The sequence below is a fragment of the Macrobrachium nipponense genome, chromosome 17, assembly GCF_015104395.2.
Source record: "Macrobrachium nipponense isolate FS-2020 chromosome 17, ASM1510439v2, whole genome shotgun sequence".
Classification (NCBI taxonomy): Eukaryota; Metazoa; Arthropoda; class Malacostraca; order Decapoda; family Palaemonidae; genus Macrobrachium; species Macrobrachium nipponense.
In genome coordinates, this window is record NC_087210.1 from 40,696,566 (window position 1) to 40,710,757 (window position 14,192).

The following is a 14,192-nucleotide window of genomic DNA, read 5'->3' on the forward strand; positions in this document are numbered from 1 at the left end:
ACCACTGCGCTATCCAGAACTAACTTTATGTGAGAGTTCTTTGGCGGATGTAACCTCTTCAGAGTCAAGAACACTGCCATCGCTTCCAATACGTTTATGTGAAGCTGGCAGAACTGAAGTGACCATGTTCCCTGAACTTTCTTGAACTGAGAATATCCTCCCCAGCCGCTTAGTGAAGCGTCTGTGTGGATGGTAATTCCCGGAGGAGGAAACTGAAGGGGTACTGATATGGACAGGTTCTTCAACTTTGTCCAAGGGCGCAGACGATTCCGTAGAATCTGTGGGATTGATGATAACTTGTCCCTGGATCTGACATTTGCTCGTGAGCGCCAGGTCCTGGTTAAGTCTTTCAGTTTGGCTTTCATCAAGATGTTTATCACTGAGGCAAATTGGAGGGAACCCAGGATTCTTTCCTGGTTTCTCCTTGAAGCATATTTGTACTTTAGAAATTGTTTCACTGACTTCGCTATTTCTTTCCTCTTGGCTGATGGAATCGACAGAGTATGGGAGGATAGATTCCATTGAATGCCCAGCCATTGGAAGTTGGACTCCGGAGTGAGTCTTGACTTTGTTCTGTTTATCTGGAACCCCAGATACTCCAGGAATTGAATTACTTTCAGTGTGGCTTTGTGACATTCCTCGACTGTTGGAGCCCAAATCAACCAATCGTCGAGATACGCTACTACCATTATCCCTTGAGACCTCAGTTGTTGGACGACTACTTCCGCCAACTTCGTGAACACCCTGGGTGCTACATTCAGACCGAAGGGAACTACCTTGAAGGAGAATGCCTGATCTCCCAGCTTGAAGCCCAGGTAAGGGCGAAAGTGTCTTGCAATAGGGATATGATAGTATGCGTCTGTAAGATCGATAGAGGTGGTGACGGCCCCACGGGGAAGTAAGGTCCGCACCTGCGAGATAGTCAGCATTTGAACTTGTCGCAGCGAATGGCCAAGTTTTAAACGGGACAAGTCTAAGATTACCCTTCTTTTTAGTGAGCCTTTCTTTGGTACGCTGAACAAGCGACCCTGAAATTTTAATCTGTTGACTCTCGCTATTGCTCCTTTCTGGAGGAGCTCCTCCGCATACTCCGTCATTTCTTTTGATGGAAGTTGAAGGAATGGTCTGGATGGAGGAGGATCTGCAATCCAACTCCAACCCAGGCCCTTTGACACAATGCTCTGTGCCCATTTGCTGAATCCCCACCGATGCCGGAAGAGAAACAGCCTCCCTCCTACCTTCGAGCTCTCACTGCTGCTGGGTCGAGTGACCTCCGCGGCCTCCACGGAAGTGTTTTCCCCTGTTGAGAGACCTTCCTGATCCTCTCTGACGAAAGGATCCCCTAGCTCTACCTCCCCTGCCGAACCGGTCATAGTGCTGAAAGGCTTGGCCCTCGAACACTTGGTTAAAGGCTGGGGAGACAGCGTAGGAGGTGGAAGGCTGAGGCTGAGGGGAAATCACATAAATGGGTTGAGTTTGAGCTTTGGAGGTAGAAGGCTGGGCTGATTGTACAATTGGCACAGCCGAAACAGCCTGGGTAAAACGTTGCTGCTTCTTCTGATAAGGCTGGTAACGTTTAAGTTTCTTTTGTGTCTTACCTCTTGTAGGTTGATCTTGGTGTCTCTTAGCTGTGAGACCCCAACGATCCTTGAGGCTCTGGTTGAGCCTTGTTGCTTCAGCCTGGACCTCCTTGACCATAGACTCAGGAAAGAGGTCTGCCCCCCAGATGTTGGAGGAAAGCAGCTTATTCGGTTCATGCCGAATAGTTGCTTCCTGGAGGACGTGTTTCCGGCAATTAACCCTAGCCGTCGCGAACTCGAACAAGTCAGACTGGACCGTGTGCGTCTGGGACTTGGTCAGGAGCTTGAAGAGCGGCTCTGAAGCATAGGAAAGAGCCGCTACCTCCGTCATTGCCATGGTATTCATGGACCTGGCAAGCCTAGACTTGGCCTCAAACTCAGCTTGAATGAGGCTGTCAGGAAGTCTAGGTAGCTTCTCGCCGAACTGGTCCATGGCGCAGTCTGGCTTGAGCTTGCCCGCTGAGAAGGTACTAGGCAGATCCTCCCACAAATCTCCAAGTGAAGGGAGCAAAGGAGAGGTGGGGTCTGCTTCTCTTAATTGTGGTAAAGATTCTCCCTTCAGGGCAGCCGGAATGGTGACTGTAGCTATCTTAGTCAAGAAGGGAAGAGGGGTTCCTTCATCCATCGTAAAAATGGTGAAGGGACTCTTAAAGGCTTGAATTCTAGTGTTTGAACAGTCCATTTCCTCCAAACACCTGAGCCACTCTCTTTGAGCTTGGTTACGGTAGTAAAGGACTGTCTCCTTCGGAACCTTATCCTCTCTAGTCATGGCTGCGTCTGTAAACCTGGCGTAGCCAATGAACGGCGGCTGGAGGCCCTCCGGATAGAACTCGAAGTCCTCAATCCTTCGAGTGCCGCATTCCGGGATGGAGATAAGGCCGTCCTGGAAAGGGGCGTATGACGCCACTCTCCAGGGGTTGTTCATTGAGAACGGAGGCAGAGAGTCGTGAGGAGGGAGCTGTAGCAATCCAGCACCGAATGCTGGAGGAGTAGCCAGAGGGGCCTGGTTGAGTCCGGCAATTATGTTGTCCTGGGATGTAATCCTTTCGGACAACTGGGAGAACATCTGCTCCATGCTGTTCCTCAACGAGCCAACCAAGTCTCCCATTTGTTGCATCAATCCAGCGTTGGGATCCAAAGCCAGAGCTGATGCGGAGGTGGAGGGATAACTCGGCATAGGCACCAAAGGAAGAGGAGAGACCGCTGGCTCCGCCAGAGTACGGGGTCTCTCCTTGGAAGACCTGCTCTTTGAGGACTTCGAGCTTGAAGCAGAAGCTCTAGACTTCTCTGCTCCGGGGTTTGTAGCCGGAGACTTACGAGATGATGACGCCGACGAAGTCTTTTTGGACGACGACGACATCTTCTTAAGGGTTTTCTGTACCCTTTGGCCCTTGACTTTGGGTTTAACCGAAGCACTAGGTGAAGCATAATGGAGCTCAGCTCCTGTAAAGCCTTGGAAAGAAGCCGGAGAAGTAGCAGGAGAAGAAGATCCAGTGGCGCCCAAGGGAAGCCCTTGGGCGTCCAACGTACCTACCTCGACCAACAGGTCGTCAACACCTACCATTGGTTCAACATTTAAGTCCAGTGTCGCGACTTCCGACGAGATATCCTGGCCTGGTTCCTTCATCGACGCAGCGATCTGTTGCTGGATCGCCGCCATAGTCGGGGCTGCTTCTGCCGGGTCGACGTACCCTGTCGACTTGCCGCCGGGGAACAGTAGGACAGCCATCCTCTTCTCAAGGATGTAAGGCTGTCCCTTGGCGGCGTTTTTGCCGAAGCCGCCGACCCAAGCCCTCAGGGTTGCAAGGGCGGTCTCTCTAACCACAGTAGCCTGGAAGAGAGGGCGTTTATTAGTTTTAAGTTTAAATTTGAAATTCAACCTTAAACTAAAACCAGGCTTAAACCTATAAAATTTGAGGATGTAATTCACAACATATAAGGAGCTTAAGCTTAAAAGAAATTACTAAAATTAAACTTAAGATCTATTACAGTGTTTACATTTCATGTATACAGTTGGAAATACTTACCCCGTCTAAGAACTGACCCACGAGATCATAACAAATTGTACAGGTCTCGTGGTACCAGACCTGCAGATTCCCATGCGGAGTCGCGCACGGAGCGTGGGACCTACAGACTTCATGCCCGCAGGGGTCCTGGAGCATGGCGTTGCATCCCGGATGTTCGTAGTTGGTGGTCTGTAAGTGGAAGGATACATGAGTACCATAAAAGACATCACTTACAGGCTAAATTAGAACTCCGATGCATGCCGGAGAGTGAAAAATTTTTGGGCATAACCCCTCCCCTACCGCCTGAATAGGCTATAACTCCGGTGTGATCCGGTGTCTAAAACAGAGGTAAGGGAGGGACCCAGCTTAAGCCAGCTTAAATTAAACTTATGATAGCTTAAAATAAACTTATGATAAACTTAAGCATAAATTAGCACTAAATCCGGAAATGATTCCGAATCGCGGTGGTATCCGTCTTCCGTTGTACCGACGAGACGGGATGGTTAGGTAAATGAGACCAACTGCACGCCTGAGGTCTGCCCGCAAGCGGGGAACCAGCTCCCTCCCTCGTGATCGACGGAGTTCCGGTAAGAAAATAGAGCACCGACAATCTGGGAAGGGGCGAGAGGGCGAAACAGAACTCGAGCAAACATCGGGGCAACGGAGCAACAAAGGAGAGGGAAGGCCAATCCCCCTACCTCGTCACAACAAAGCACCGTGAAGCAGAAAGACACGGTCGAGCCCAGTCACGTGCCTGTCCAGCCTCCCCTACTCCCTCCGCGTAGGGAGAGAGGGAGACAGGCCCGGGTGGAGCGAGCAAGGACAGACCTCCCTCCCCCAGCTCTATGGGAGAGCGGGAGGAGGGCAGGGTGACTGGACGGGCGTCTGGCTGTATCGCGATCACATGGTGACCACGAAACGGTAACAAGATAAAACAATGAAATCTATAGCCTAGGGTAATGCAACCAAACTGATCAGCGAGATGCCATCGTAGATGCAACAAAACTGATAAAAGGAAGCAACAAAACTAATGGGGACCATGATATAATAAACCAAGGCTACGATAACGTACCAGACGCCCTAGGCTAACCAAAATCAAATAAAATCACATAAAATACTTAATTTAAAATCAAAGTAGGGAAATAAAGCAGTAGGAGAAAAAATCCAGGAGTGTACGACTAACCCGAGAGAAAGTCTACCACTCAAAGCTAGCCGGGGCCGATACTAAGAGCTATGGCTAGGGTCTGGATAGAAGAGATAATGCCTAAGCAAGGTAAAGAAAGACATGCATGCATGACATAAACCAATGCAGGCTGGATCCCCTAACATAATATAGATAAACAGGAATAGAGCGTAAAATCAAAGGGAAGGTTCTAGGTATGGGAGACCAAGAACGAACCCGCCACGAGGCAGAACAATGCCGCCATGCTTCCGGCCGAGAGTCAGCATTTATACCTAAAAAACGGCAAATACTGACTCAAGGTAGGAAAAAACTAAGTAGGAACCTTTCGGAATACTTAACTTAGCTGATGCGATGGCTGAACGCTCCATTGTTAAACAAAATCCTCGGAAAAAGGGGCACGAAAACACAGAGACAAAAATTACGTCTGGACGGGTTCGCGCTAACTTAAAGGATGACCACCAGAGGCGCGGCAGTCCCTAGCGTGGGTTGGAGTAGTAGTAGTTGCTGCCCCGTTCTGTGGTCGGCTCCCCTCTTGTGGGGGTTTTGTTGTGGGAGATTTCTATTGGCAAGAGGTTCGTGGCAGTGGTCTCACTCGCCCTAGTGTTCATACCGACGCCCTCTTGGAGGGTGAGCGAGTCAGTTATACTGACCTTTTTCTTTATTTTGTTTATTCTCTGGTATTTGTTAGTTCATTTACCTTAGAAATAATGGATTAAGGGATATTTCGCGCAGCAACACGAACTGAGCCCAGAAATTGGCCTTTTCATGTACAGTATTTGAAATACATCCTTAATAGATTTTTCATACTAATACCAATATTAGACATACCTTACGACCCAAAGCAAAAGGCACAACAAGGTCATCTTCAGCATGCAGAATTAGGACAGGAGCATCGATATGGGTTATATGATCATCACTACGGAAATCTATTCCTGAAGCAGCTAGGGGTTCCAAAAACAGCCAATCAAATTTAGGCATCTTTCGGAAAATCTGAAAAAAAAAAAAAAAAATGCATAAACAAATTGTGGCTACATTGCTATGATAAACTTGCTTTATCAACCTCAACCTTCATAAGTCTCACTCTTTACACTATAAAACACACAAACAAGCACATCATAAATTATTTTGTCTAAACGCATATCTAGACATTTTGTAGCATGTGCGGAAAGCCACATTTGTTAGGTATCCAGAAAAATGCATGCATAATTTAAAGCTTGGTATGGGATACGTCACATTGATGATGATTGGATAAATAACCACATAAATGATATATACATACATACACACACACACACACACACCATATACCACTAATTATATATATATATATATATATATATATATATATTATATATATATATCATATATATATATATATCTATATCTATATATATTATATTTATATATATATTATATATATATATATATATATTAAAATTATATATATATTATATATATAAATTATATATAATATTAATTATATAAATGTATATATTATATAATATTATATTATATATATATTATTATATATATATATTATATATATATAAATGTCAAGTCGTAGTTGGTCACAACATCATAAAGACAAGAAGGCAAGGAAGTACACCAGAAAATCCTCATGTTTATACTTTATTGCGACTTTTCAAAGCTCAAGGCTTCATTTTCATGGTATTAAAGAACACAACATAAAACCGTGAAAAAATAAAAACACATACATAGTAAATTTCAAAGGAGTGAAGGTTAAAATTATATACAAGTTGAAATTACACCGTATAATAAAAAAAGACGCAATGATAATAAGAAAAGGTTAAATAATATGAGGGCCTTAAAACCACACAGGCTCAAGCGCCACCGCCACCAAAACAGTGTTATACATACTGACAGAATGGCCAATTCTCCCTTTCTCCGGCAATGATGTTTGCAACACTGGTATCCGCTGTCTTTGTGGTCAAAATGACTGTATAAGCATAGGAAATGATGAACTTAAATGCCCAGAGTTGTTGTCATTCGATGCAAGTGGCGCAGTGCTTAAGGCGAACAATGTTCAGTCTGGTAACCCGAGTGAAAAACAGCAGCAACTCGCTCATACAAAGCATCCTAAGGAGTGAAGCAAGAAGATTTAAATTGTGGGAAAGATGGGAAAATGAGGCCTTTGTCCCCTAAAGGACTTAATCTCTGTATTGGCAAGATGTCATCTGCAGATCTTGTCTTTATTATATTTATTGCTGATATTTTACTTTTTCATTATTACTGTTACTACTATCAAGTTAAAGTTTTTTTACATTCAATTTTCGTATTTAGCCCTCTGGACCTGACTACTGTAACCACCTAGGTCTCTAGTTGAAATTTAAGTTATATAATCTGTGCACTAACTTTTATAACTCTCAATGCATTTTTTTTTTCACCAATATTATTACTGTTATTACCAGTATTATGATTATCTTTTATGCTACCTCAGCTATTTTGTGGATAAGTGCCGATTATTCATTTTTTTATCATGTCTCATGTATCTAGATTGTGTATGTTACTGTCTGTATTTTGTATATTCCCTGTATATGGCCCTGAGCTGAAATAAAGGATATTATTATTATAATTATTATTATCAACCACAGAGGCTTATGTGCTGACTGCTGGCTGAGGGAGTGAGCCAATGGACTCGAGTGCGCGGTGCTTGCCAACATAGGCGTCTCTCGCCCAATCAGAAAATTTCCCCTTAAGAAGCTTGTTTCGGCCAGACTCTGGTCTCGGCGACCAATCATAGTGCGTCGTACAAACCTCCTGTAAGAGTCCCAGCCAGTCTATCCAAAACAGCACGCGTCTGACCATGATTGTTGTATTGGTAAGTGTGCACTATTCTCACTAGGAACAGTATTTCCACTATTTTTTACAATTTTCATCTATTATTATTATTATTATTATTATTATTATTATTATTATTATTATTATTATTATTATTATTATTATTATTGCTGTAATAATGTTGGTATTGCTACTTTAATACAGGGAAGGTATATTGACTTCAGGTAACACTTATTTGTGGGTCAAAACATTCTGAAGGGCAGGGCTTTCATATGGTACTTGGTTGAAATCGATATGTTTCTTAGAATAGGAGTTAATGTAGATAAACTTATGAGCATTTTTCTCATTTTTAAAGAAAGTTGTGCGTGAGCCACTGTGGGTTTTAAGGCCCTCATATAAACTTTAAGCTTAAGAAGAAAATACATATAAAATAAATAGTAAACTCGTAAAGAGGACCAACCATAAAATATGTTAGAAGACCGACAAGGAATGGAGACAGACTGCTTGTTTAAGGGGGAACAAGATGCTTAACGAGTAAACTCGATTAGGGCCAAAAGTTGTTAGTTAGATGGCCTGCCTATAATCTCAAAATCCTTATATTGGATTTCATGTTTGCATTTCTTTGTATGTTCTCTGATGTTAGAGAACTCGGGAGATGAAAGTTTGTTGTCTCTTCCGTAACTGACAGCATGATGGCTGTCAATCGGGACCTTCCTTGAGTAACCTTGGTGTGGATCCGATATAAATTCCTCGATCACATCAACGTCAAGTAAACTTATAAACCCCACCAGAGGTCATCAGTGGATGTAAACGGTCTTTAAAATTGGACAAGCGACCTATAGTTAAAGGGTTTGTAAGAAGAATGTTAACTTTTAAAGCTGAAAAAAGACTAGAGATAAATTTATTGAGGTCTTTGAAAAATGCATTGCAATGAATGAATGGCAGACTGTCGTAAAAAGGCAACTTTGGACCATCAGGTACAGGGTGGCGAGGAATAAAAACTACTTTAAAATTTTGCGATGGATTTATAAAGCAAGTTTGATGGATAACAATTATTGATAAAATATTGTTGGAGATATGTAATTCCCTTGTGTAAGGCCTACAAGCTTGAGGTCAAGGACTAGGCTCGGTGAAACAAGCTCTTTATGGAATCCAGCTTAAAATTGTGAAAACAATTACTATCAAAGTTGGTACCCAGTCCGATGAAGGTTTTCTTCCTGTGTACTGATGAGCTAAACCCTTCTTGAAAATGAAGCCTGGTGCTTTGAAACGTTGCAATAACGTATGTACATGAACGTTTCCTGGTGTACTTCCCTGCCTTCTTGTCTTTATACATACATACATATATATATATATATATATATATATATATATATATATATATATATATATATATATATATATATATATATATCACATATCCACAGGTGAAGGACTGATACATAGTATTAGAAGTCACATATATATACTACAGACAGTACTGACGAACATACACACAGCCGTTTGAGACTGCAGATCCACCCACAGGCGTGCCGAGGTAGGAGTGACTTTCAAAACTCATTTGGATAAAATTCACAATATACTCTCAAGGGACACTGCCGATAAACATTCCCACCATACGAGACTATAAATCCACACTTGAAAGGTGTCAGGGAAGAGGGGTTGGAAATCTCATTAGCAATGCAGCCCCTTACTGCGCTTACAAATATGATAATCCTATTTCCATACATCTCTACTGACTACCATAAAATTTAAACAATTTACAAATTTCTTTTGATATTAAAGGATCAAGTTTATTCATCCCTTGACTGATATTCATATTATGGTTGTAACTTTCTTTTATAAAGCTAGATTCAATGATATTCCTTTCCAGTGCATTATTAGAATACACAATCCTTTTTGTCCCTTCCCAGTTGATAGCATGACTGTTCTCACCAACATGTACAAAAATACCTGAGTTCCCTGTGTATATCCGACACTATTTTTATGCTGTTCTATTCTCTTTTCCAGTGCTTTACCAAGTTGTCCAATATAAAAGTTGTCACAAGATTGACACCGAATTTTATATACACATCCTTTAGCATTGTCGGGAGAGTTCTTGATAAGTACATTTCATTGTTTTATTGTTCTTAAAAGCGACATTAGCACCAAAATTCTTCTTTAGTAAAGGGGGCTATATTTCATATTATCATTCCAATGCGGTACAAGCAAATCTTTTGTGTTGTAAGGTTCTTTTTGGTTTTGATACATAGTCTTTTTAGCGCATCTAATCCATTGTTTAATACCCTGTCTCTTGCTTTTCACCTGTGGGTATGTGCCCTGAAATGCTCAGGGCAACGTGTGACGTCACTGCAAAACCACCCCCTTACGAGTAAAACATTTGAAAATCCTTAGAGATTTTAGTTTATTATCTTATGCAAAACCCATCGTAATATTTATGCTCATTTCTTGTACATGACTCAAGAGTCACCAATATTGATATTTGTAATTTCCACAATGCAAATGTGTGAACAAGCATGGTTAGTTGTAAGGGAGACACAGATTCAACACTATCTGGATTACTCATTAGTAAATTTATGCATTTATTAATTTACTTCGGTAGGATTAATTGAAACTGTATCACATTCGAACACCATTGGTTGTATGGCAGATGTGTGGCTGGAGAGAACGCATTGTGACGTCTCCCCTCAGAGCTTGGGTAGGAAACCTTGTTGTTCAGCCGTTCCCCATGGGTATCTTAGTCGCTTTACCCCACTGGTAGTTAAGTATTGTGAGACATTTCTTAAAGGGAAGCGGTATGCGGTCGCACTGCTGCTGTCCAAAAGGTTTAGTTGTTAAATATCAGTGTTTTCTCCTGACCATTGTGTGTCTGTATTTGTATTTCAAGCATGCCATTAGTGTAGCCCAGTGGGCGAGTTAACTAGCCTAACTCAGGTCAGACATTGGAACTGCATTGCAATTATGTTGTGATGGTCAACTTATTGGTCATTGCTTGTATTTATGTATGTTCACAGTCCCCCCCATTTCTTGGGATGGTTTAGTAAGATTCCCCATTCTCAGTAATTTAAATATTTCGTTTAATCATTAATGAAACTTATTCTGTTTTGTAAGTGTGTTTTATTTACACTACATTATTTCTTATTTATCCATTGTTTGATTACACGGTAATAGGCAAGTAGCATATTTTTGACCATTGCCTTTTGCTGTTCAGTGCCTTGGCCCTTAAATACAGTCCACTCTTATATCTCTCTCTAGTCCTGGGATATCCTCAGTAGACTTTATTTATGCATGTCCCTCAAACTGCTCGAGATGTTTTGACTCCCCAAGTTTCTATATAGAGGCAGTGGGAAGAACTCCATTACCCCCATATATTTTTTTTTCTCTTTTGTTGAAGAGTATTGCTTTAAAATGGCAAGATAACATCACGCGAGAATACGTATTCCTATGTAAGCCTATGAATAGAGGAAAAGGTTTAAATGGGTTGAACTTGAATTAATAAAAATAAGCAATAACATTTCACAACAGTGAGAAGAGAAAGAGCAGGCAAAAGCAAACGGGTTGTTTTGATTTGCGGTTGTTGATCCCGTAACGTGCCTGTCTTCCATGGAGGACCTTAGGGCCAGTCCCCTCTGCCACAAGGGGAAAACCCAAAACACAATTAAATTGGGAAAGCAACAAAGCTAAACTAGCCATAAAAAATTCCTAAAATTTTGATTGTGGTCCTAAGACTTAAGACTTGCTACATCGATTCTAACTTTGCAATCCTCATATCCTGAAAGATGTGGTGAAATTTAACCCGAAAAGAAGAAAGGAAGTGAGCAACTATCTGATGGGTCATGAAGACTACCAAGGCTCTTACTCCTATCTCTTACTATTCTAGTTTTAGATGAGACCCTTTGCTGACGTTTCCTACCCCTACCACCTTCTGACCTATTCTTATATTTCAAGTAAGTATTCATGGCACTAACTGGCTACCCACACTCACTACTACTGTCATAAAATCCTTGCCTCTGCTCCTGATGTAAATTTTGGGACTTGCTACACCCACTTACTTTAAAAACTTACTTTAAAAACTCGAACAGATTTAATGATGTGTTCTTTAGCAGATATCCAAAAGAGTCAACAAAGCCAATCAGTATCATGCAATAGTCCTAAAACAATGCAGTTCAGCAACAAAACAACAAATTAAACAACACTGTCCACTGGTCCTCTAACTGTGACGAGAGAAACAAAACAGAACAATATAAGCGAGAGGACTATAGACTATAGTAACTACATGATCGAGATAATATCTTTTTGTATTTATATTCTGCTGTCCTCCCTCTAGTGCATGACTTTACAGCTACCACAACAGAGAAGTAAGATTGACTTCAAAACTTGTATGTGTTAAGAACCGTATATGTATTTACAGCCAGATGATACCTCAAATATATGTCACTGCTGTTAACATTATTTATCTGTCACCTTAAAAGAACATTAGTAGAAATTGTGTAAAATAAGGGACACAGCAATGATATATATGATGGCTTATCCTTGTAATTCACTGACTTTATGAATTCATGGTGTTTTTTTAAGTGAATATCTGGATCACCTATATCTATATATACAAAATCAAAATTTTGCATGCAATACTTACAGAAGATAAAGGATGATACTTTATTTCGTCTTTGATATTATTGAATGGGGATTCGAGCACAACAGCAGAAGGATGGTCCCCTTCTAAACACAAATCTCCAACTGCATGGGTGGATACTCTGTCAAAGTGAGGAAATAATAAGGATATTTGGCATAAAAATGTAACGAACTCATAAAGCCATGGCCATATTCTCCAAGCTGAATGAGAATGAGGATAGAATTTTCAACAGATCTACACTACAAACAAAATTCTTAATATAAAATTATTTGGATACTTACCAATTGTTCAAGTTAGCATTACAGCTTCACAAGTTAGCATTACAGCTTCACACTGTTAGGTGCAATCAGCATTCAAAATAAAAAGAATAACACTTGGTTGACCCATACGGTGTTGGAATATTTATTTTCTTGTCAGTACTCTTCCTGACCACCTACTAAGATGTGGATAGGCTGGGTAGGTTTCCACTTTGACAGTTGGTAGGTATCCCAACAATTTTATTATACAAACTTTCATTCTTTGGGATAAATCTTACCTACCATTAAGAGGTAGCTGATTAGCACACTGAATGAGGATTGTTGGTTAGTGCAGCCACTCAAACAAACTAAAAGCTTTATAAAAGGAAAGAAGCTTCTAAACATTCTTGACTGCTGGGTAATCCTTCATGATAAATACTGGCACCAGATGGTGGATCCAGAACAGGTTTAAGGTCTTCATATCAAGAGTTGGCAGAGGATGCTTAAGGGGAAAAAGGAATATCTCATAGAGTGCAAGCGACTCCTGTGCCAGAGTCAAAAGCCCACAAACAAGTCTAAAACTTAGGACAACTACCACCTTTAGGTATGAAAAGTACTCCTAGACACAAATGTGTACCATCATACTCCCCAAACTACAGGAGAGAAAGGAAGATTACTCTTGTATTTGGTTCAGAAGAAAATCATCCTCACCAGGATGATAGGACTAAGGGTTTTCATAATAATAATAATAATAAGTTTTATTTTCAGCCGAAGGCCATATACATGGAATATACAAAGTACAGTCACATACACAATCTAGACACATGAGATAACATTATAAAAAATGAATAAACGGCAATATCCACACAGTTGCAAAAGTAATAATATTGAGAATAAAGTAATACTAATAATTATTAGTAAAAAAAGCACTGAGAGTTATAATAATGAGTGCAGAGATTGTATAAGTGGTTATAGTAGTCAGGTCCTGAGGGCTAAATACGAAAATTGAATGCAGAAAAACTCTAACTTGATAATATTCAGGCAATAATGGAAAAGTAAAAAACCAGTAATAACAGTAACCGTAGAATATAATAAAAATTACAGTTTCTGCAGATGCCACCTTGCCAAGACAGAGATTAAGATATTTAGGGAACAAACGCCTCATTTTCCCATCTTTCCCACAATTTAGATCTTGGTTCACTCCTTAAGATGCTTTGTATGAGCGAATTGTTGTTTCTCACTCGGGTTATCAGACTGGATATTATTTGCCTTACAATGATTTTTAAGTTGTCCAGGCGGTTTTCTGTGAACATCTGTGTGGCCGAGTGGTAGCGAGGAGTGTTTGTGAGGTGTTTCAAAATGTCATTGAGCACAGCAGTGATACGTCTCATGGTCTCTCGGGTATAGTTCATCCAGAGGGAACGAGGGAAAACCCATATATACTGTAACAAAACGAGCGGAAGAGCAGCAGTTTCACGTCTCGATGACAGAGAGCAAACCTCCTTACAATCATGTTGCCAGTTGCACATAGTTTACGACGCCTCTGTTCTATGTCTGCCGTATCTTTTAGGTCGTCCGTGATAATGTGACCCAAGTACGGAAATTCATGCACGAATTCCAGCCGATGATTTCCGAGGAAGATTTGTGGTTCTCCGATATGCTTAAGCGATCTCGGGAGTAGTGACATACACTGGGTCTTGGTTTCATTGTATATGATATCAAATTCCTACTGTCACTTGAAGCCCCAGCAATCTG

General features: G+C 41.0%; 1 protein-coding gene across 5 annotated transcripts in view; it reads right to left on the bottom strand.

The window, feature by feature from the left end:
- LOC135196196 (lysophosphatidylserine lipase ABHD12-like) overlaps nucleotides 1–14,192 on the bottom strand; it is a 400,246-nt gene that overhangs the window by 27,977 nt on the left and 358,077 nt on the right. For all 5 annotated transcript variants that reach the window (XR_010310343.1, XM_064222798.1, XM_064222796.1 and 2 more), the window contains exons 7-8: nucleotides 12,205–12,322; nucleotides 5,598–5,759 (exon numbers count right to left, since the gene is read on the bottom strand). Coding sequence is in view for 4 of the 5 variants with exons in the window: in XM_064222798.1 (XP_064078868.1) it covers nucleotides 5,598–5,759; nucleotides 12,205–12,322 (280 nt within the window). In the remaining variant the exon portion in view is untranslated. The remainder of the gene's footprint in view (nucleotides 1–5,597; nucleotides 5,760–12,204; nucleotides 12,323–14,192) is intronic.